This window comes from Phyllobates terribilis, unplaced genomic scaffold, assembly GCF_046119375.1.
Source record: "Phyllobates terribilis strain yellow unplaced genomic scaffold, ASM4611937v1 Scaffold_3__8_contigs__length_932513732, whole genome shotgun sequence".
NCBI classification, from domain to species: domain Eukaryota; kingdom Metazoa; phylum Chordata; class Amphibia; order Anura; family Dendrobatidae; genus Phyllobates; species Phyllobates terribilis.
Genome location: NW_027362763.1, coordinates 751,856,427 through 751,880,617, shown reverse-complemented (window position 1 = coordinate 751,880,617; position 24,191 = coordinate 751,856,427). Strand labels below are relative to the sequence as shown.

The 24,191-nt window shown below is 43.7% G+C and overlaps 2 protein-coding genes across 3 annotated transcripts in view; one reads left to right on the top strand and one right to left on the bottom strand.

The window, feature by feature from the left end:
* The window catches only part of C1D (C1D nuclear receptor corepressor), a 44,827-nt gene that overhangs the window by 8,068 nt on the left and 12,568 nt on the right, over window positions 1-24,191 (top strand). For both annotated transcript variants that reach the window (XM_073672186.1, XM_073672185.1), the window contains exons 2-4: window positions 15,723-15,866; window positions 22,663-22,729; window positions 22,825-22,880. In XM_073672186.1, coding sequence (XP_073528287.1) covers window positions 15,723-15,866; window positions 22,663-22,729; window positions 22,825-22,880 — 267 coding nt within the window. The remainder of the gene's footprint in view (window positions 1-15,722; window positions 15,867-22,662; window positions 22,730-22,824; window positions 22,881-24,191) is intronic.
* On the bottom strand, window positions 12,337-13,806 carry LOC141258316 (uncharacterized). Its single transcript, XM_073673324.1, has 2 exons — window positions 13,732-13,806; window positions 12,337-13,649 (listed from the first exon to the last, which is right to left on the bottom strand). Exon 2 carries the CDS (start codon window positions 13,598-13,600, stop codon window positions 12,557-12,559), a length of 1,044 nt encoding a protein of 347 aa, XP_073529425.1. The 5' UTR covers window positions 13,601-13,649; window positions 13,732-13,806; the 3' UTR covers window positions 12,337-12,556.

Here is a 24,191-nt window from a genome sequence, read left to right as displayed (position 1 = left end):
ATCCTGAACGAGCAATGGAGTCATCACGTCTAATAGGGAAACTGCTCTTGGTCATGTTCACACTGTGTTCACTTTGGGTTTTTTTTTGCATTTTTCTGAAAACCTAGATAAATTTGTCTTGCGTTTACTGCGTATTTGGAAAATAATGGAAACAAAATGAATCACATGACTAGTACACCGCCAGCAGTGAAGGGAAACGTGTGTGTGGATTTATTCTGCGGACGTCAGTGCACAGCGAGCCCTCTGTATGCAACACCTGCAGCGATGAATGCTGCTGTGGACTTCGTGCACACAGCGTCTTCTTCAGGCTGATTCTGCCTGCAATGTTCTGTCCTCTTGTCGCTTGTTTTACCACCTTCAGTGTTTGGAAACCTTGAAGCTGACAAGTAGGGATGAGCGGACCCGTGGGAATTCAGGTTCAGGTACCAGAACTGTACTTGAACCTAAACGCAAACCCCATTTCTCTCCTCTTTTATCTCTCTGCTCCCTGTCTCTTCTGTCTCTTGTCTTCTGTCTCGGAACTCCAAACACTAAAACGGACTTCCATGTTCGGCGTTTAGCACCGGACACAAACCCCAAACTTTTAAGTTTGGGTTTGCTCATCTCTAGTGACATGCTCGCTCCCTAAGTGGCTTCCGCTAGGATGCTGCCCGTTTTCTATACTTATCAGTATAGAGGAAAAGATGCCTGTGTCAGAGGCCTCACAGGACCCACGGGAAAGCCGCCTCAGGAAAAGGACCCCCGACGTATTCTTCAAATGGTTTCACCTGGGTAAACCCGTCAGCTGCGCTGGCATCTTAGATGCCATATGCACATAGCCTTGTTTTCTGGGTCTCTGATATTGGCAAGCTTTCATTAGGACAGGTCAGTACGTTATTGATCTGCAGTACGTGGCAGCTGCCCCTACAGAGCTCATTTCCCTGAACATCCCGCTCGACCTGGTAATATCTGATTGGTGGGAGTACTAGGTGCCGGACCACCACCAATCCGATATAGATAGGTCATTGAATTTGGAATCCTGGAAAACGCCTTTACAGGGGCTAAACACCAATTATTATGCTTTTTACGTTGCACAGTTTGGCCTTTACAGGATTTTTGTTTCACTGATATTGTGGTTTTAGGCCATAAATCAGCTGAGAGCGACTCTGAAAAAGACAGATAAAGAGTTACAATCTACCCGGCGTTGGCTCAGTGGTCACAGACCGCTCCTGCCAGCGATTCAACTGCTCCACGTTAATAGAGTGGCTCTTCTTTTTCTGGGCTGCTCTGTCGACAGGGCGTCGCTGCCAACGTCATGTTGATTGACAGATTGCCCCCCGCAGTTAGGCAGTCACACCCTTTCAACAGAGCAGATTGTATAAAAATCCACTCCTCTGTCAACATAATGTCTACAAAAACCGCTGAGTTGCCGGAAGGAGCCGTCTGTGACCGCTCTGTGTCGACAGAGATTGGCAACTACCTGCCTGTCAGTTCTTAGGCGCATAGAGGGGTTATCCAGGATTATTTACTATGTTATAAATATTCTGTTTTGTTAAAGGGGTTGTCTCACATCTGTTCTTCAGGCGCTCACTGCTTCCTCGCTGCTCCCTCCCGGCTGCCTGTTTGTAGTGGGTGGTGCGCTCCTGATTGACAGTTTAGGCGGCATGGCCTTCCCGGCTCGCTTTCCAATGCTGCTATTAGAGGCAATGTCGCTTCTGCAGTTTTGGAGAAGCACAAGGGGCACAGATGCTTGCCGAATGCAGTCAGCAGCGCTTACAAGCTTTTTGTTAAACAGCTTGCAAGCTTATGGTCTTTTCCTAGGAAAGCGGCCAGTGCAGCAGTGACAGGTAACCTAAGGATTAAGCTGTAAACTAGGAAATTAAATATCCCTCTGTTCTTGTGTATGGAAAGGATTTTTTTTTTGTTATAAAAAGTGAATTGCAAAGTTGCTTTTTGTTTTTTTTTTACAAACGCTTTGCAATTTTAACTACTTATGAACATGAGACAACCCCTTTAATTTATGTGGTTAATTCATGCTCTGGAGGTATGGTTCCCCTGCTGAACATGCCTTGCTAGCAGACTTTAGCCTTGACACCTGTCGCATTATCAACCTTTGCTAGGTGTCGCTGCAATATCACAGCGCAATACAAGTGAATGGCGTCACATTGCAACCCCGAGATTACTGTGACCACGACAAGAAGTTCAAACTTGTCGGATTTTTTGCGACTTGCTTGTTGCAGTGCCCTCGAGGTCGCAATGCCACCCCATTCACTTGTATTTCTCTGTGATATAGCAGCGACAACTGTCAAACTTTGTCCCCTTTAAGCCCTATATACTATTGATACGCTATAGGGCTCAGCACTCATTGGCCTTCTCTGCTCACCCCCATCTCTTCACGTTGCTATAGCTCAGGCTGGCGCTCTGCCCACAATCTGTTTGAGCTATTTTTACTGCCAGAGATTGGAGCAGGATTTTCTTTGCTTTCTGTACAGGTTGCCAGTGATTGTTCAGGGTTATTGATGTGGTTACCTGTCTCATTTAATCTGTATCCGGAGCAGATTACCTGTCTGGTAATGATGGATGATGACTTCCCCCACAGCGTACAGAACTGGCACACGTCTGATGGGGCATGACCTCTCTGGCAGTGGTGTAAGATGAAGCTCATGGACCCCAATGAATACAAAATCTCCAACGATCCATTACTTGGACAATCTCTTCAATGACTGCGTCCTGTGGGAAAAATAAGAAAAGCTTGCATTGACATCCCGCATTGGTGCCGTTCCGGTATTGTCGGCACTGGGTCCCCCCTTTTCTCGGGTGACATTGGGCTGTCATGTGAGCGCTATAGCCAATCAACAGCCTCTTTTTCTGGAGTTTTCCTTGCAGACTTTATTGGGTTTCAATAAATCCATGTAGAAAATGACACAAAACAATAATAAAAAATGCCACATACTAATAAATAGAAATACCAAAAAAAACTGGCATTTTAAATACTGCTTTTCAAGCAGCCCTTAAGAACACTATAATTTTACTTGTAACAAAAAAAATTACAACTTTCTTTGTAATGATGACCCTATAATAATAATAATGTGTAACTACTCTTCCCACGTCCAGTATCCCTCCAATAAGTGTGACTTATAGCCATCCAGTGATTATCCTCTCTTCTCTGATCCAGTTCAGCGCTGTTGACCACAACTGATAAGAAACATATGAGTGCCACCAAAAAATAAATAAGAATACAGGGGGACCACTGGTGACGCACAGTGATTATCTGTAATCTACAGTATGCAATTACTCTGCAGCGCCACCACAGGGGAAGTTGAGCATTGCACAGTTTACCTAGAAAAAAAAGGCTGTCGATCTAATGCGTGGATTTGTTGGGTCATCCACAGAGAGGCGCTCTTTGTAGCTACTCTTTGATCATGCAGATTTAAAGATTATTTAGATATTAATTTACTTTATTTATTTGATTATATAGCGCCATTAATTCCACAGGAGTTTACAGACATCGTCACTGTCCCCATTGGGGCTCACAATCCACGTTCCTTACCAGAATGTCTTTTGAGTGTAGGAAGAAACCGGAGAACCCCACACACAGGTAGAACATCTGCACATTATTTGCAGATGTTGTCCTTGGTGGGATTTGAACCCAGGACCCCAGCACTGCAAAACAGTGCTAACCACTGAGCCACCGTGCTGCCCATGTATATTAATGACCTTTCTTCAAGAGAGGTCATCACTATCTAATCATTGGGGCTCTGACACCCCCCACTGATCATCTGTTCGCTGCTCCGATGGAAACCGGATATAGTGTTCAGAGCACGTCTCTGCAATGACCGTTCTCTGCCACTGCAAATCAGCCTCCATTCACTTCAGTTTGATATATAATTTATATATACACTGCTCAAAAAAATAAAGGGAACACTTAAACAACAGAATATAACTCCAAGTAAGTCAAACTTCTGTGAAATCAAACTGTCCACTTAGGAAGCAACACTGATTGACAATCAATTTCACATGCTGTTGTGCAAATTGAATAGAAAATAGATGGAAATTATTGGCAATTATCAAGACACCCTCAATAAAGGAGTGATTCTGCAGGTGGGGAACACAGACCACATCTCAGTACCAATGCTTTCTGGCTGATGTTTTGGTCACTTTTGAGTGTTGGTTGTGCTTTCACACTCGTCGTATCAAGAGACAGACTCTACAACCCACAGAAGTTGCTCAGGTAGTACAGCTCATCCAGGATGGCACATCAATGCGAGCTGTGGCAAGAAGGTTTGCTGTGTCTGTCAGCGTAGTGTCCAGAGGCTGGAGGCTCTACCAGGAGACAGGCCAGTACACCAGGAGACGTGGAGGGGGCCGTAGGAGGGCAACAACCCAGCAGCAGGACCGCTACCTCCGCCTTTGTGCAAGGAGGAACAGGAGGAGCACTGCCAGAGCCCTGCAAAATGACCTCCAGCAGGCCACAAATGTGCATGTGTCTGCACAAACTGTTAGAAACCGACTCCATGAGGGTGGTATGAGGGCCCGACGTCCACAGATGGGGGTTGTGCTCACAGCCCAACACCGTACAGGACACTTGGCATTTGCCACAGAACACCAGGATTGGCAAAGTCGCCACTGGCACCCTGTGCTCTTCACAGATGAAAGCAGGTTCACACTGAGCACATGTGACAGACATGACAAAGTCTGGAGACGCCGTGGAGAACGATCTGCTGCCTGCAACATCCTTCAGCATGACCAGTTTGGCAGTGGGTCAGTAATGGTGTGGGGTGGCATTTCTTTGGAGGGCCGCACAGCTCTCCATGTGCTCGCCTGACTGCCATTAGGTACCGAGGTGAGATCCTCAGATTTCTTGTGAGACCATATGCTGGTGCAGTTGGCCCTGGGTTCCTCCTAATGCAGGACAATGCCAGACCTCATGTAGCTGGAGTGTGTCAGCAGTTTCTGAAAGATGAAGGCATTGAAGCTATGGACTGGCCTGCCCGTTCCCTAGACCTGAATGCGATTGAGCACATCTGGGACGTCATGTCTCTCTCCATCCACCAATGTCACGTTGCACCACAGATTGTCCAGGAGTTGGTGGATGCTTTAGACCAGGTCTGGGAGGAGATCCCACAGGAGACCATCCGCAACCTCATCAGGAGCATGCCCAGGCGTTGTAGGGAGGTCATTCAGGCACGTGGAGGCCACACACAATACTGAGCTTCATTTTGACTTGTTTTAAGGACATTACATCAAAATTGGATCAGCCTGTAGTGTTTTTCCACTTTAATTTTGGGGGTGACTCCAAATCCAGGCCTCCATTGGTTAATAAATTTGATTTCCATTGATGATTTTTGTGTGATTTTGTTGTCAGCACATTCAAGTTTGTACAGAACAAAGTATATATAATATATACAGTACAGACCAAAAGTTTGGACACACATTCTCATTTAAAGATTTTTCTGTATTTTCATGACTTTGAAAATTGTACATTCACACTGCAGGCATCAAAACTATGAATTAACACATGTGGAATTATATACTTAACAAAAAAGTGTGAAACAACTGAAAATATGTCTTACATTCTAGGTTCTTCAAAGTATCCACCTTTTGCTTTGATGACTGCTTTGCACACTCTTGGCATTCTCTTGATGAGCTTCAAGAGGTAGTCACTGGATATGGTCTTCCAACAATCTTGAAGGAGTTCCCAGAGATGCTTAGCACTTGTTGGCCCTTTTGCCTTCACTCTGCGGTCCAGCTCACCCCAAACCATCTCGATTGGGTTCAGGTCTGGTGATTGTGGAGGCCAGGTCATCTGGCGTAGCACCCTATCACTCTCTTTCTTGGTCAAATAGCCCTTACACAGCCTGTAGGTGTGTTTGGGGTCATTGTCCTGTTGAAAAATAAATGATGGTCCAACTAAACGCAAACCGGATGGAATAGCATGCCGCTGCAAGATGCTGTGGTAGCCATGCTGGTTCAGTATGCCTTCAATTTTGAATAAATCCCCAACAGTGTCACCAGCAAAGCACCCCTACACAATCACACCTCCATGCTTCACAGTGGAAACCAGGCATGTAGAGTCCATCCGTTCACCTTTTCTGCTTCGCACAAAGACACGGTGGTTGGAACCAAAGATCTCAAATTTGGACTCCTCAGACCAAAGCACAGATTTCCACTGGTCTAATGTCCATTCCTTGTGTTCTTTAGCCCAAACAAGTCTCTTCTGCTTGTTGCCTGTCCTTAGCAGTGGTTTCCTAGCAGCTATTTTACCATGAAGGCCTGCTGCACAAAGTCTCCTCTTAACAGTTGTTGAAGAGATGTGTCTGCTGCTAGAACTCTGTGTGGCATTGACCTGGTCTCTAATCTGAGTTGCTGTTAGCCTGAGATTTCTGAGGCTGGTGACTCGGATAAACTTCTCCTCAGAAGCAGAGGTGACTCTTGGTCTTCCTTTCCTGGGGCGGTCCTCATGTGAGCCAGTTTCTTTGTAGCGCTTGATGGTTTTTGCAACTGCACTTGGGGACCCTTTCAAAGTTTTCCCAATTTTTCACACTGACTGACCTTCATTTCTTAAAGTAATGATGGCCACTCGTTTTTCTTTACTTAGCTGCTTTTTTCTTGCCATAATGCAAATTCTAACAGTCTATTCAGTAGGACGATCAGCTGTGTATCCACCAGACTTCTGCACAACATAACTGATGGTCCCAACCCCATTTATAAGGCAAGAAATCCCACTTATTAATCCTGACAGGGCACACCTGTGAAGAGAAAACAACCAATTCCGGTGACTACCTCTTGAAGCTCATCAAGAGAATGCCAAGAGTGTGCAAAGCAGTCATCAAAGCAAAAGGTGGCTACTTTGAAGAACCTAGAATATAAGACATATTTTCAGTTGTTTCACACTTTTTTGTTAAGTATATAATTCCACATGTGTTAATTCATAGCTTTGATGCCTTCAGTGTGAATGTACAATTTTCATAGTCATGAAAATACAGAAAAATCTTTAAATGAGAATGTGTGTCCAAACTTTTGGTCTGTACTGTATGTATTACCGTATATTATATTGTATTTATTTTTGCATTCTTGATAAATATTTGGAAACCCTATCTTAAAAATAATAAATATAAAAAATAAAAAACATGTTCTATATATTATATTATATTATATTATATTATTATATTATTATTATTATTATTTATTTATTTTTTTTAGATAGTTTCCTAATGGTATTGTCAGCCTTGTATTCCCAGCCACTATTCACCTTTGGGACTCAAGCGATTGTACATTTTCCAGCAGTCAGAAGGAATGGCCCCATCAGCCACTAGTTGGCATCCAGCTGTCAGAAGGCATGACCCCATCAGCCACTAGTTGGCGTCCGGATCCTATTAGGATTTGCGATCTTCTCAATGCTATGGCCAACCTTGTGTTTTTAGAGTCATGACTCATTTCTCTTTATGGATCAGCGCCACTGACCCATCACTTGACACTTCCGGATGCATACTTTTAGTTTTATAACCCGTGTAACAAAATGGAATTTAAAAAAATAAATAAATAAAATAATACCATGGCATTTGTTTTACCCTGGTTCATGCCAAGTGGATATACGCCACTCACTTAGGTTGTTATTACAAGAGATCAGGAGTCTGCGCTTCCTAGTTGTGTACGTGATGGATATTTCTCAATCCGTTCCAGTCTCATCCTGTTTTAGTATCTCAACAGTATTTCTTACCTGCCACTCCCTAACCCAACAATAATTTTAGAGGATTTAGAACAGGATTACCCTGTGGGCATTGGGGATGTGTGTGAGGTCTGTCTTCCTGGCATCATCTGTCGGTGTGAACGTGCCGTGACGTTGTTGATTTTGGCATTGGCCGCTCCGGTTTGGAGCATATTTTCCTTAGTTTGTTTGTGTTAGTTTAGCGTAGCCTGGTAAATGGGCTTCTTATATAACCTTCTTAGTGAACCGCTAACACGTAGCTTCAGGTGCTCGTACTGGGTGAAGAAAAAAGGAGAAATCAGAATCCCGAAATATATCAATAGCGTTAATCACAGTATAATAAAGGGTGTCCAAATATTTATAGACACTTGTGCTTATGTGATTACCAATAATCTGTTTCTATGGAAAGAAAAACAAAAAATATTGTATAATTAATAAGATTTTTTTTTTATTGCTACCTATCCATATTCCCTGTGTCCTAAAGAAGACCAGTTTTTGCTCTTATAAAAATGTAATAAAATTTGTTTTTAATAATCTAATTGCAGAGATATGTACCTTTTTATTTAGTGCAAATTTTTATTATGGTCTTTACAAGGGGGCGAAGCTCAAAGGGTCCTCTAGGGCGTGTCTTAAGGTTTCTCAGCATTATTACCCTGTGAGCCACGCCCTCTTGGCAAAGACAGTAAAAATTATCATGTTAAAAGGTCCATTTTAGAGTGAGACATCTTAAAGCGGTTCTGTCACTAGATTTCACACTGCAAACTGCATGCCTTGTTATTAACTTAAACTTACACCTGATGAGACTGATGTACTTATTGTGAAAATCCATCTCAGAATGGCTGCATTAAGCGGTTTGAAAGCTTATTCTCAATATCCATCCATCTAGCTAGCTTCCCAGTGTTCTTCATCCCTGCTGCTGAGATCAGTTATACAACATATTGGCGATTTAGGAACAGTATATATTTCTTTTAATTTTCATGATTTTTTTTATTTCTTTTTTATCTATTACTGCAAATGTATTTCTTGGCTTGTAATTAAAGGGAATTTTTTATCTAATAAAGTGGTGGTATACACCTAGGCTCACTTTATCAGTGAGAATCACGCCTCTGGGACCCCCTACTATGGCCAAATTCAGATGTCTGTATATCACGGTCCGAGTATGATCCGTGATGCACAGACTGGGTCCGGCCTCCTTACCTGAATTTAACAGCCTCATATATTCCTCAGGAACTCCCAGTCAGTGTGGCACTCACTCTCCTACATCCACCACTTCTTCATTTCAAATTCCCTTAACCATCTGGATTCCACAATCATACTCCATCACCACGGCTGCTGTCTCGTATGGTGATCTACATTTCTCTCATACCCCCACATCTGAGAACTGACAAGGTTGAGGTGTTGGTTTGCTTCTTTCATCAAAAAATGCTTTCCCGGCCATCCCCTTTCCCTCCTTAAGTACTCTCAGTTATGTTCCCCTCTTTTGAGGTCCACACCCTCAAACTTTTCCATCCCATCTCCCTGAGAATGGCGGTTGTGTACCGCCCTCTGGACCTATTCCACCACTTCTTTGATCACTTTACAATCTTGCTTTTGCATTTTCTGTACTGTGACATTCCAACTCTCATCATGGGGAACTTTAAACTTTAAAATGTCGTGTCTCTCCCTTTGCCGTGGGTTCCAGGGAAATTACAGCTGATCTGATCGGCTGACATGTGCCCCTAACAACTGTGGGTGGACTCGCGATCCACCTGCGATTGTTATCTGGGCTGTGGAGTCAGAGTCCATTTTGGACCGACTCCAACTTCTAATATATATAATAAATTGGGTACAGTAGTTCAATGCTGTTTGTGGGGAATATTTTTTCATAAGAATAAACTTTTAGCTGAGATGAATCTGTGCTACAGTGAATTTATCACTTAAATATGAGCCATGTATGAGGGAGTCGTGGAGTTGGTGTCATGGAAATTGAGGAGGCGGAAGTTTGTCTTACCGACTCCAAAGCCCTGGTTAACGTGTTAAAAGCCGCTGTCAATTTCTGATAGCTGCATTTAACATGGTCGCGGTGGAAGGATGTCATAAGTCCCGCCCATTGGTGCCTGTGTCACATGACCGGGGGTCGCCGATGGGTTGGCATGACAACTCAGGGTCTGCAGGAGACTCCTGCAGTTGTCATTGCCAGGATGCTAGGAGCGCAGCCCAGTGGTCGACGTTCATAGCCAGTGAGCATTTCTGCTACACACAGGCGATCAGACAATCGCAGCTTCTAGTCTCCTATGGAGACTATTAAAGCAGGTAAAGTAAAAAAAAATTAAAAAAAATATAAAAGTTCAAATCACCCCCCTTTGTCCTCATTTAAAATAAAACAATAAAAAAATCACATATACACGTATTTGGTATCGCCACATTCAGAATCACTCAATTTATCTGATCAGAAAACGGCGTAACGAGGAAAAAAAAGTCAAAACCACAGAATTGCTTTTTTTTGGTAGCTGCAACATTGCAATAAAATGCAATAACGGGCGATCAAAACATTGTATCTATCCCCAAATGGTATCAATAAAAACATCAGCTCGACATGCAAAAAATAAGCCCTCACTCGGCCCCAGATCCCGAAAAAAGCAGGGCTGTGGAGTCGGTAAGCCACAGTTGCGACTCCGACTCCTGGATTTTATCAGGTTCCGACTCCGACTCCGGCTCCGACTCCTTCATAAATGGCCAATTCGTAACAATAAATTTACTGTTGTAAAATATTAACATCGTGCTTATTCAGTTTCTCACCATCATATAAGTAATCAGACTACTTAGAGCAAAAACTATATTTATTAGAATACAATTAGAATATAGCAAATAACTTTTATAAACTTTTCTAAACTCTTGTAAGTAAATATGCAATAAACACTGTTATGCAGTTAATAAGAAGAAATCTATAAATTTGTCCTCAGAAAAAGTATTGCCTCTGTCAGATCCTCTTTCATGGATGCCCTCAAATCTGATCTAATTATTTTGAGAGCAGAGAACAACCTCTCTACACTAACTTGGGTTGGTGGCAAAGCAGTAACCACTCGGGCAACATCTCTGTCAATGTCAGTATACAGAGGAATCGCTTGTTGCACTGTTATTTTTGATGAACGGTCAAATTTCTCAATTTCTTTTAGTGCACATGAAAAATTCTGCTGAAATGTACTGGCTGTGTTCTTTGATGGGGATGACTCTTCTTCTATGCGGGAACACTTTGCACGTTCCTTGTGATCCAAATATTTTTCGAAATTAAATTCTTCATCAGTTGATGATGAGGGTGAAGATGTGGCAGGACGACCAAGTTCTTCTTGTTCCTCCTGACTGTTCTGCAACCCTTTCATCCTTACTGCTATTTCAAACAGAGCTTCTTTTCCGTTAGTTAGCTGTTGATCATCTAGAAGAATCCGATGCATTGGGTCTACGTAAACAGCTGCCAAAAGAATGCTATTTTGTAATAGTAGCTCCTCTCTCTGTTTCATTGATGTAGCAATGCCAGTTGCAATTAACCCTACTCTTTGGGACAGGCGAAACATCAGGTTCTTCCACTCCTTTAAGAAAATACCTGGAGTTAATTCCTCTGCTTGTAATTTTTTAGTCACTGTAAATGGGTGCTCTAGCAATTTTTCCAGCTCAGTTCACCTGATTCCACTGACTTTCATTTAGCGTCAGTTGAGGGTTAGCCATGTCTACAAGAAAGGTTTTCAGTTCAACCAAGCGCTGAATCATTAAGTAAGTACTGCCCCATCGTGTGGCTTGATCAATAATTGCCCCTTTTCCAGCACGTCAATTCAAAATTGAGTCAACTTTAGGGGTTCTGGCAACAGTAGCCAATTTTCTCACCTTGCCAATCAGTGCAGCAGCCTGTCCTTCTTGCAGACTGTCTCTTATAGCCAGCTGTAGCGTATGCACAACACAGCGCATGTGATGAATGAAAGAACGTATTGACACAGTTTCAACAAGATCATCTAAACCAGGGGTCTCAAACACGCGGCCCGCGGGCCGCATGCGGCCCCTGAGGCTGCTTTATGCAGCCCGCAGGCACAGACCCCTTGACGATCCCGACCTGGTCCAGGAGGAGCCGCCGACAGCAGCGCTGAATTGCCGCACAGAGACTGTTTCCCAGCACTGCATTTCCAATGCCAGCCGCCGGCCAATCAGAGGCCAGCAGCTGATATCTGCGTGTCGGCGCAGCGAGTATGACGTCATTGCCATATGCAGATGTCAGCTGCTGGCCTCTGATTGGCCGGCGGCTGACATTGAAAATGCTGTGCTGGGAGACAGTCTCTGTGCGGCAATGCAGCGCTGCTGTCGGCGGCTCCTCCTGGACCAGGTCGGGATCGTCAAGGGGTCGGACTCTGTGGTGCCTGCGGGCCACATCTGCAGGAAGGCCGCCGAGGGAACGGAGGACAGGTGAGAATCATCTTTTTTTTTTTTCTATTTTATGTGTGTGAAGAACAGCACAGGGGGCACAGAGCCACAACATGGGGACCGGGATGGGGCACATAGCCACAGGATGGGGACCTGGATGGGGCACATTAGTACAAGATGGGGACTTGGATGGGGAACATTACTACAAGATGTTTTCCATTATTACTTAATGATGCTAATTGTAAGACAATATTACTGTATGTGGCCATTTGGGGGAAATAAAATTGTAAAAAAAATAAAAAATAAAATAAAGCATGAAAAAATATTGGGCACTAAAAATGCTGTTTTATATGTAAACTAAAGTAAACACAAAAAAGTACATGTTTATTATCACCACATCCATAACGACCCAAGCCATAAAAAAATAAACACTGCAAAAATGTTCAAAAGGTGTATACAAAAAAAATGGTATCACTAAAAATGTCACATTGAACAAAGAATGCGGCCCCCCAAATTCAAATTTTTTCCATGTGCGGCCCATATACCCAGCCGAGTTTGAGACCCCTGATCTAAACTATCATGTTGCTGTTCATCTGAAGCAACTTCAGTTTGCTCCTCAGTTACAATACTGTGTTCCTCTATTTCAAACATTTCTGTGTCTGTGGACCCAGAATGTTCTTCTAGCTGCTGGTCACCATCATTACTCTCATTCATTAGCTTAATAGTACTCATCATATTTGAAGCATTGTCAGTTACGACAGAAAGAACTTGCTCTTTTTTAAGTTTATAGTCTTGCAGAACCTTTTCCACCAAGACCTGGAGAAACTCACTGGTGTGATGAGCTTTGGTGTCTTTTACTGCCAATGTCTTGGTAACTATTTCATTTTTGTCACAAACAAATCGGACATTGATGGCAAAATAGTTCACTCTGTTATGTGTGCAGGCATCCATTTTAAGAAACAGAAAGCGTCCCTTGAGAGTTTTTTTAAGTTCTTCCTTTTGTTTAAAAGCTTCTTCGATTACTAATTTTCTAATACTCTCTCTCTCCAGAGAAACACCAAGCTTGCGGGCCATTTCCCCATTCAGACACATAAAAGCTGGTCGTGAAAATAATGAAATAGGCACACTATCCTTTACAGCAAGCTCTATGATCTGTTTTTTAAATGTATCTACTGTCATTGTCACAGTAACTTTGTCACTGACAAAATATTTTGCAACTGATGGCTGCAAAGTTCTCTGCTCCTTTGTTTGGCTGGAAGAGCTGGGCACTGGTTCATTGGTTTGGATGCAGTCTTTCTCATCCACTGCTTTCAGTACTTCTGGATGAAAGCGCTGTAAATGTCTCTTTAGATTAGAAGCTCTGATAGGAGCATTTTTATCTTTGCCTGAATATGCACTGATCTTGGCTTCACAGCATTTGTTTTCGTCTGGATCATTTGTCATACACTGACAGACATAATGTTTTCTATCTTGAGTGATGGTGAAATGTTCAAATACAGCTGATTTAATGTGACGCTTCTTTGACATTCTCAAGTTTTTAATTCTGCATTCACAATCCAAATGACAATTGTTTTTCCTAAAAACAATTGTACAAAATTATTGCCAGGTCGTACAACTGATATAGTGGTCAGTAATACTGTTATTCCTCATGTACTCACAGTTAACTGATGCAAAGTTTGTTGAAAGGATAATACTTCTTACAGTCTTCCTATTCTGAGTAGCAGCTGTGAGATGCTTGGAAGACGCACACCTAGTAAACATCTAGTCTAGAGGAGGAGCTTTACTACTAAGAATTTGCAACACATTTTCACTTTCAGTTTCATACATTGTAAGTAGGGGGGTTGGGGCAGCATGAGGTTAACCAAGTATAAGATTAGATAAGGGCAGTTGAGAACAGTGACACAAGAAGTAAGAAATGTCTCTATCTCCAACAGAACTGCTTATCACTGTTGTTCATAGTTTGATAGAACATATATATTTGAGTAACATTTATAAAATTCATATGAAAATTCAATTATAAAATATTAATACATTTTTTTTAAAGCTGGAGTCGGTACATTTCTACCGACTCAGACTCCAACCAAAACTAACTCCGACTCCACGACTCCGACTCCACAGCCCTGGAAAAAAGGAGACGCTACGGGTTTCAGAAAATGCCAACTTTTTTTTTTTTTTTTTTTTTAACAAATTTTGGATTTTTTTTCACCACTTAAATAAAAAGGAACCTATGCATGTTTGGTATCTACGAACTTGTAATAACCTGGAGAATCCTAGTGGAGGGTCAGTTTTGGCATTCAGTGAACGTGGTAAAAAAAATAAACAAAATAACTGGAATTGCACTTTTTTTGCACTTGGATTTTTTTTCCCCTTTTTCCAGTACACGATATGTTAAAACCAATGGTGTCGTTCAAATGTACAACTCGTCCCGCAAAAAAAAAAAAGCCCTCATGTGACCATATTGAATGAAAAATAAAAAAGTTATGGCTCTGGGAAGCAGGGGAGGGGAAAAAAATGAAAGCGCAAAAGAACGGAAAATAGCCCCGGGGGTGAAGGGGTTTACATCCACATAGATAATCCACTCGCCCCATCTGCTGCTCATCTTCTATCTCTAACCTCCTCTCTCAGCCTTTCATAGATTACTACTTGTCCTACACGTGAAGATGGGATTACAGTGGACTTGGTCTTCTCCTGGCTCTGCTCAGTCCTCTCTCCCGCTCTCTGACCATAACTTTTTATCATTCTCTATCAAAATTTGTTACTTCGCTCAGGAACCCCCACATACCACACATATAGAAATCTATGTGCCATCAGTACCCGGATATTTATGAAGAATTTACAGTCATCATTGGCCCCAATCTCTCATGTCCCGACCTTGGTTAGATTCTTCATAATAAGATACTGGAAAGAGCCTCTGATGAAGCTGCAACCCTGGCACACAGCAGACAACGGCAACCCTGGCACACAAGGCAAGCACATTTTCTCCGGCAGTGCTCCAAATCTGCTGGATGTCTGTGAAAAAATTTTTTGTGCCAGAAGACTTCATCCATTACAAATTTCTGCTCAGAACATTTTACTCTGCTGCTCTTCACGTCACAATTATTGTGCCAAATTCATCCAAATGGCGCATACAGTTCATGAATTTTTTGGTGCAAAGTTAAAAAAAAAAAAAAAAAAAGATTCCTGTCATTAACCACTTTTGCGACAATTTATAAAAGAGACTTTTTGCTCAGAAAGTTGCAAAAGAGACAATTTTTTTTAAGTGCAGGAAAAATACCCTGGGGGCGAAAGGAGAGAAATTGCACCAAAATTGATAAAGGGTTGATTGTGACTTGTAGGTACTCTACTTCCAATAGGTGGCGCTATAGAGTACAAGTCCTCCTTTTTTTCTCTGAAGAGGCAATTTGCATACCAAAATTGATGAAATACATCTGAAATCACTAAACTCTGCCCACAAAGCAGGGAAAAAAAAATAGGCGAGAGATATGAAATAGACTTAAAAAAAGGCACAAATGGAATAACGAATTGTATGCTAACAAAAAAAAGGCAAAATCCAGCGATGACACGGGGCTGGGGTGTTTTCTGTGCAGGATGAGCTGGTGCACACATGTATAGGTTGGTGATTGTCCCATTTGCTTTCTCATTCACTCAGATGATGGCGGGTACAGACATGACTACAGAGGAATATCCCATGGAAATCCATGAGTATCTGGCGGCCTTTCATGATTCTGTTTTCACCGTTGATGAAATGTTAAACAAAATGATGTCCGTCCCCAGGTCCGAGCTTCTCCAGAAGGTAAGTCCAAAATTATACGAAAACCAGTGATTCCAGGACTTCACAATGTTACAGCGTAAACTTCTTTCAGGTGACTGTAATGCTGAACTGTATGAGTATCGTTATTATAAACTGTATTACAGCCACAAGATGGCCCCTACATCTCCTTAAAGGAGTATTCCCATCTCCAAGATCCTATCCCAATATGTTAATAGTTTTTCGGATTCACTACGTCTTTCCTCACATTCAGGCATTGCAGGACCTTAAGTATCCATGGTTACGACCACTGATAGAGTGACAGTTAGCTTGTTGCTAGTGGTTGTAACCATGGATACCTAAGGTCCTGCAATGTCTGCACATGAGGAAAGAGACTGTGAATCAGAAAAACTATACTACATTTCTAATCGGAGATATTTGCTAATATTATTACACCTAATACATATTGGGATGGGAATAGCCCTTTAAGGCTCAGGTGATCTCGCTCAGTTCATTTGAACTCCGTGGAGACTTTTGACCACAATACAAACCATAAAATTTGTCGTCTAAACGTGACTTAAGGACTTACTGGAGTAACTATGTCTACAATTAAGAGTCAGCTAGACTCTAAATGCGTCGGATATATTTTTTATGCCCCTGCTACTATTTTAATGAAGTCATAATAAAGTATTTTTGCTTTTATTTGCTTTGCTGGGTTCAAAAACCTCTTTTTACAAATTACTGGGGTAATAGTATTTTATATACGATATGTTTTGGTTGATATATTTTTACCAGTTTTTTCCCTCTGCAGACTTCATTTCTAGACCTGGCTATACACATGTGATCATGGCCAGCCGAATGCTCACTCATCAGCCAGCTATCCCTCCCACCTGCCCCCATACACATGTGATCACGGCCAGCCGAATGCTCACTCATCAGCCAGCTATCCCTCCCACCTGCCCCCATACACATGTGATCACGGCCAGCCGAATGCTCACTCATCAGCCAGCTATCCCTTCCACCTCCCCCATACACATGTGATCACAGCCGGCCCAATGCTCACTCGTCAGACCGCTATCCCTCCCACCTCCCCCCATACACATGTGATCACGGCCAGCCGAATGCTCACTCGTCAGCCAGCTATCCCTTCCACCTCCCCCATACACATGTGATCACGGCCAGCCGAATGCTCACTCATCAGCCAGCTATCCCTCCCACCTGCCCCCATACACATGTGATCACGGCCAGCCGAATGCTCACTCATCAGCCAGCTATCCCTCCCACCTCCCCCCATACACATGTGATCACGGCCAGCCGAATGCTCACTCATCAGCCAGCTATCCCTTCCACCTCCCCCATACACATGTGATCACGGCCAGCCGAATGCTCACTCATCAGCCAGCTATCCCTTCCACCTCCCCCCATACACATGTGATCACGGCCAGCCGAATGCTCACTCATCAGCCAGCTATCCCTTCCACCTCCCCCATACACATGTGATCACGGCCAGCCGAATGCTCACTCATCAGCCAGCTATCCCTTCCACCTCCCCCATACACATGTGATCACGGCCAGCCGAATGCTCACTCATCAGCCAGCTATCCCTTCCACCTCCCCCATACACATGTGATCACGGCCAGCTGAATGCTCACTCGTCAGCCAGCTATCCCTTCCACCTCCCCCCATACACATGTGATCACGGCCGGCCGAATGCTCACTCGTCAGACTGCTATCCCTTCCACCTCCCCCATACACATGTGATCACGGCCGGCCGAATGCTCACTCGTCAGACTGCTATCCCTTCCACCTCCCCCATACACGAGACAGCTGTCGGACATTCAGCAGGCAGTTATCGCTCCTGATGCTATCATACCCATGTGCTCATGGCTCAAATTAGCGTTCATGTGTATTAAACAGGGAGAGAGGAGAAAGCCGCTGACAAGCTCCTCTGGCAGTGGTTTATCTCGCCTGAAAACAAATTCCAGTGGCCGATCGTTTTCTCTCCCAATACCCTCTACAGGGAAGAGTTGGAAGATCCCATGCACATCAGATGTTCGTCCGGTATAATGTGTATAGGGGCCTAAATTGCCATTTGTTCCTTCTCCGCTTGCGTTAGGGAAGACATTTTCCTATATGTTTTCCCAAGCTCAGGACCACTGCATCCTGTCCCCCAATCCACAACATTCTGCTAGCAAAGTTCCCGGACAGGTTCTCTCTAAAGGAACATTAAACATAGAAAATACGCAAGAAACTTAAATCCCAATAATTTTTTCCCAGATCTTTTCCTTTCCTTGTTGGTAATTTATTTTATATCACCATTAAAGCTGAGAAATTTATAAAGAAATCTTGACTGTAACACGGCTGACTGCAGCAGGAGCCTCTCCCCTCTGTCCAGTCTGCAGAAGAATGAAAACATTATAAACTAAGCAGCACCCCTCTAAGCACTGACCCCTCAGGTCTTACCCTGCTGAAAATGGAGCAAGACTGCAAGGAAATGAACCCCTGTCTACAGGTCTACAGGAAATCCTGCCGTCTGATGAGCAGCGTGGGCAAGTCTGTATAAAGCATCACTCATTTCTAGGCTTAATGTTCCTTTAAAAAGGATCTATCACAAGATTTCACACTCCAGACTGCAAACACTATTATATATCTGAATTGATGAAGCTGATGTATTTACGATGTTAAAATGCCTGTATAATCCTGATATTAAAACAAGCACTTCAGAGATCAGCTAAAAAGTGAGCGAGCTCATGAGTCCAAGATGGCAGCAGCAATGTGAGATAGTAGCAGCAGGGAGGAGGAACTGTCAGGCTAGGTAAGTGGAGAATAGGTAGGGAGGAGGGACACTGAGGAGCTGTCAGGATAGGTGGGTGGGGATTAAGCAGTAAGACGGGACACTGAGCAGCTGTCAGGCTAGGTGGGTGGAGATTCAGCAGAGAGGAGGGACACTGAGGAGCTGTCAGGATAGGTGGGTGGGGATTAAGCAGTAAGACGGGACACTGAGCAGCTGTCAGGCTAGGTGGGTGGAGATTCAGCAGAGAGGAGGGACACTGAGGAGCTGTCAGGATAGGTGGGTGGGGATTAAGCAGTAAGGCGGGACACTGAGAAGCTGCCAGTCAGGCTAGGTGAGCAGAGATCCTGCATGGAGGAGGTACACTGACAAGCAGTCAGGCTAGGTAGATGGAGATTAAGGAGGGACACTGAGGAGCAGTCAGACTAGGTGGGCAGAGATTCAGCAGGGAGGAGGGACATTGAGGAGCTGTCAGGCTAGGTGGATGGGGATTAAGCAGTAAGACGGGACACTGAGCAGCTGTCAGGCTAGGTGGGTGGAGATTCAGCAGAGAGGAGGGACACTGAGGAGCAGTCAGGATAGGTGGGTGGAGATTCAGCAGAGAGGAGGGACACTGAGGAGCAGTCAGTCAGGCTAGATGGGTGAAGATGAAGTTGATCTTTCAAAAAGCATTATACAGCTATTCTGATGTGGCTTTTCAAAGTAAATATAGCATCCTCATAAGGTCCAGGAGACCTTTTTAATACTGTATACATTTTGTATAGGGAAATCTGGTGGCAGGAACGCTTTAAGCTGCCCATTGACATTTCATAGCGATCAGCAGATTTTTCTGCCGACAGGCTAACATCGTTGATGCTGCTGAGAGGTGATAGATGTCAACACTATTTTTGGTAAAATACATAGCAGAACTCCCACTGCGTCTTTGCTCTGATCTTTCCTTTTGTGATTAGAAAGTTGCTCATTGTTATGCGAGTTGGCACTTTGTTTTAGGAATTTTTTTTAAGCACTGAGCAGGATAAATCCTATGTATTCAGTTGGAAGGATTTGCTGTGATATACTTCTTATTGTTGTTTATGCCTGATGGTGTCAGTAATGCTCTGCGGTGAATAAACTGCGTGGCCTTTAGCCAAATCTGTCATCATCAATGGAATTTGCTATGTGAAGTATTCATTCAGCGCACTTCAACCTGCAGTGCAGTTTCTTAAAGGAGTAGGACGAGTAGAATAGAGCTCTTATAGTGAATCTGCCATCAGAACTTACAAAACGAGATGCATACATGATTCTATTTACCTGATGAGGCCGGTGTACTTAACCTGAAAATCTATTTTACAATGGCTTCTGTGAAAGTTTCCTTGCCTAATTTTTAAAATTAGAATTTCATGAGACCACCTCCAGCCAGACTCATGAAATGCTCATATTAATATCGGGATTATTCAGCCCTTTTTTAATATGAATTTTAAAAATAAGTACACTAGCCTCATCAGATCTAATGTAGTTTCCCCGCAGCGGCGTAAATGCATGGTGCGGGCTCAGGAGCTGGGCATGCCATCTGCAGGAGGTGTCGGCTGTAACATACAGCTGATATCTTCGGCATGTACAAGGGTATTTCATCCGACATCCCACATATGGTCCAGCCTCCTAGTTCCACGCACGTGTACCAAAGGAGGGTATACCGGCTCTGGCTTCCTTGCTGCACTGTTCATGTTCCAGAATCTGTGAATTTGTCTGAAGAGGATTCCAGCAAGTAGGTAACGCAGGCATGTCTACCCTGTTTATGTACCTTGGGACGTCATCACGCCATATTGGTCTGATAAAAGGGATTGTCTAAGCAAAATGAAAAGCTTACAGGTGGTGCCTTCAGGCACCCATCTGGATCCAGCACAGGTCACTCCGTGGTCTGCACTTACACTGGAAGAGGAAATGTCACCATTCCACCAGCAGCAGTACTGCTGCTGCCGGTGATTGTCCGCAGCGGTCATGTGACTTCTGCAACGCAACATCGGATATTTTATGATGACGTATTGCTCAAAGTCCCCTGATCCCTGCAGACAATCACAGGCCGCAGTGGTCCAACAATACAACCACACTAGTCACCCACTAATTAACATATCACTGCACAATGTATAAAAACTATTTTAAGGTACTATATTAAGCAAAAAGTCACCAATAAGGGTTTGTTTGAAACTATATTGAGTGAAATAAAGACATAGGGCCGTTTGGGGGCCATGGGGAAGCTGACGGGATCCCTTTAAACCAATGGTTACACCTCCTTTACTAAATACAGCCTTTACAAAGTTTTGGCACCCTTGAAATTGTTCCAGAAAATAAAGTATTTCTCCCAGAAAATTAGTGCAATTACACATGTTTTGTTATGCACATGTTTATTTCCTTCAGACCTCTGCACGGTCGCTCTGCTCGCTCTGCACGATTGCTGTCTTGCGGCTGTCAAAGGCGGTTTTGCGTTTTGTGTAGACTTGGAGGAAAATAATCAGATCCAGTGATCGGCTGCAGTGCTGCGTTTGCTCGTTATATAGCAAACCACTTGTAAACACTGTGCTCTATGCCTAGGAGACCGGCCACTTCTGGTAGACTGCAGTGGTAGCTGGTAACCTAGACAACGAGCTGTAAAGTATAGAATTAAAAATCCCTCCGTTCTTGAGAATGAACAGGATTTTTAATAAAAAATAAGTTGCTTTTTTTTTATTTATTTTTTACAAACTCTTTGCAATTTTACCCATTTAAGAAGTTGAGAATAAGCCTTTAGTCTAACAACTAGTGGTCAAAGAGGGGGAAAGAAAAAACTGTCAGTTACCATTAAATGGGCATTTGTGATCTCTTCAGCTTTAGCTCACCTTGTTTCTGGTCTCCTGTCACACAAGGTGTGGAAAGACTAAGTGCAACACGAAGGGAAGAGGGGAAGGGAGCCCAGACACTAGGGAAAGGGGGAGTGGAGACCTCCTAGGCTGATCTGATATCACCCTGTCTCCCCTATCATCTCTATATTGGTTCCTCACCAATCGCCGCACAGGAACTTAAACCCTGTATTTCTCCAGAGCTTGGCCCTGAATAAGGAAGGGCGGATGAACACTAGTCTGTCCCCACTAACAACTAAAGACAACAAGGGAGACAAACAAGGGGGAAAATAACTTGGCTTGAGCCGACTTCAGAGAGATTACACCAAATATCCTCTTAGGACCAGAGAGGAAATAAGCAGACTGCAATAGGTCCAAGTCTTCACAAGGGAACATGCAAATATCACCGGCACATCCCTGTAGCAAACAAAGTATTTAAACACCCAGTCCTGGGTGTCAATTAGCAGGAGGGAGGTAGCTGCTGGGTCCTAGAGTGAGACAGCTAAGGTTTCTGTAATGCCAAACGAGAGACCTTCTGCAACCAACTGCAGGGCGACTGTCTGTCACATCTGACACACCCGTGACAGCTCCACTCTGTGGCATATTGTTACCCTTTAGGACCTGTAACATGGGAGTTTGTGACGCAGACTACCCCTTTACATAAATGACACCTCTGAGCTGATGTGACCATGTGGACTTTCTTCCATGCGGAGTTCTTGCCATGCTGCAGTGATTTCACTATTCTTTTGAGTACAGTAGATGGGTGGGCCCCGGCACGTGGCACATAATTCCTGAGTCATGGCCGCACACTTTCTTCCTGGAGTCGTCCGGCTCATATCTTGCCTCTCGGCCCACAGACGACGTTCGCTCTGAGGGCCAATATTCCCCCCAGCCGGCTTCAGTGGACTGTGTGTTCCAGCGTTTACGGTCGGCTCATTTCCTGCCTCCTCTGTGCTGACATGTTGCTCTCAACCACATCAGACCTATGGGATGTTCTAGTAACAGTCTCTGGTTTGGGAAGACGTCCAGCGGAGGCGCGGGGCAGTCACAACATTTATAAATAAATACTTTGTGCTGTTCCATAAACTCATTTCCTAAGCTCCTGGCACGGCCGCCTAAGCACCTTATTAATAGCCTTTTTTTTCTTCTTTAAGTTGTACATTTCTTGTATTATGTCATTTATTTTCTTTCGTTGCAGATAGACCCGCTGGAACAAGCAAAATTAGATTTGGTGTCTGCATACACATTAAATTCCCTATTCTGGGGTAAGTACTTCTCCGCTGCTGATAATGAAAATGGACGGGCTGAATAGGAAAAGTGCCTAATTTTATATTTTCTTTTTTTTTTTTAATACTTTTAGTCTATCTGACGACTCAAGGAGTTAATCCTAAAGAGCACGCAGTGAAGGACGAGCTGGTAAGAGTCTTTGATTTTAGCAAAATAAGACGAAGATATTGATAATCTACTCTTAGGATAGGTTATGGATATCTTATCAATGGGGGGCTGACGCACCCAGCACCCCCACTGATAAACAGGTATCGGGTCCTGCGGCCACCAGGTATACACAGTGTATAACGCCGGGACATCACGTCTCCAAAAAAATTTAGTGTTCAGTTCCCCCTCTTCTCCAGAGCCACTGCCCCATTCACCCCTGCAGACCTCGCCCCCATCAGCTGGGCGATCACTGAAGCCAGTAAGAGGTGAATGCTGAGACCAGCGACATCACTGCAAGACCCCCGCAGGGGATGGGTTGTGATGGTTACAACTCTCAGTGCACACAACTATTCTTGGCCTTTAAAGGGATCCTGTCATGTAAAACAACACTATTGTCCTGCAGATATGGAGTCAATCTGCAGGTTAATAGCATTCTGACACAGTGCAATCACTGTACTGCGAGCCCCGCTGCACTGAGAGCCCTGCTGCCTGGAGGAAAATTAACTTTATTCCCCCTGGTAGCTTTCGCCGTTCAGTCACTGTTCAGTGTATAGAGAGCGGCGACTGTATCTGCACCCCTGTACTGGCTATAAGCTGACTGTAACGCTGAGCCTGCTGTCAGTCAGTGACAGGGGCGCGGTTACACTCACCGCTCTCTATACACAGGGCGATGATTGAAACCGTGTCAGCTCCAGCCCTATGAGTAAAAGACCGAGCCTACCGGGAGAAATAAAATTGATTTTCTCCCGGCAGTGGGGCTTTCAGTGCCACATGGTGTCAGAGCTAGATTAACTCCATATCTGCAGGTTAGTAGCGTTATTTTACATGACCTGTTACCTTTAAAGGGTTAGTCCACCTTTTGCAACCATTTCATACAGCTCCAATAGTTCTTTAAAGAAAAAAAAAATAAAAAAAATAAAAAAAGCAAAACAAAAAAAGTGTTAATTGAAAGGGGTTGTCTACAGCTGACCCAGGCATTTTAAATGTCCCCAGTGTGCTGGAAAAAAAAAAAGGATAATTACCTTCCAGACCAGCGCCGCTCCTCCGCACTGAGCCGTCTGTCACCCTACAATCAAAAAATAAATAATAAAGGTCACGGGAGCGCACCGCCGATCAGTGTCAGCTGATTGGCTGCAGCCTTCACAGTTTCGTCATAGCGGACATTGTTTGCCACCAGATTGCTTAAGGAAACGCAGTGGAGGAGTGGCGCCGGTCCAGTAGGTAAGTATGTTTTTGTTATTTTTATGTAAAGAAATGCAAGAGCGCAATATGGTCTTATCCAGGTTAAAAGTT

Bases quoted from the DNA above. Each gene is read 5' to 3' on its own strand.
- LOC141258316 (XM_073673324.1), bottom strand. From the start codon at position 13,600: ATGTCAAAGAAGCGTCACATTAAATCAGCTGTATTTGAACATTTCACC.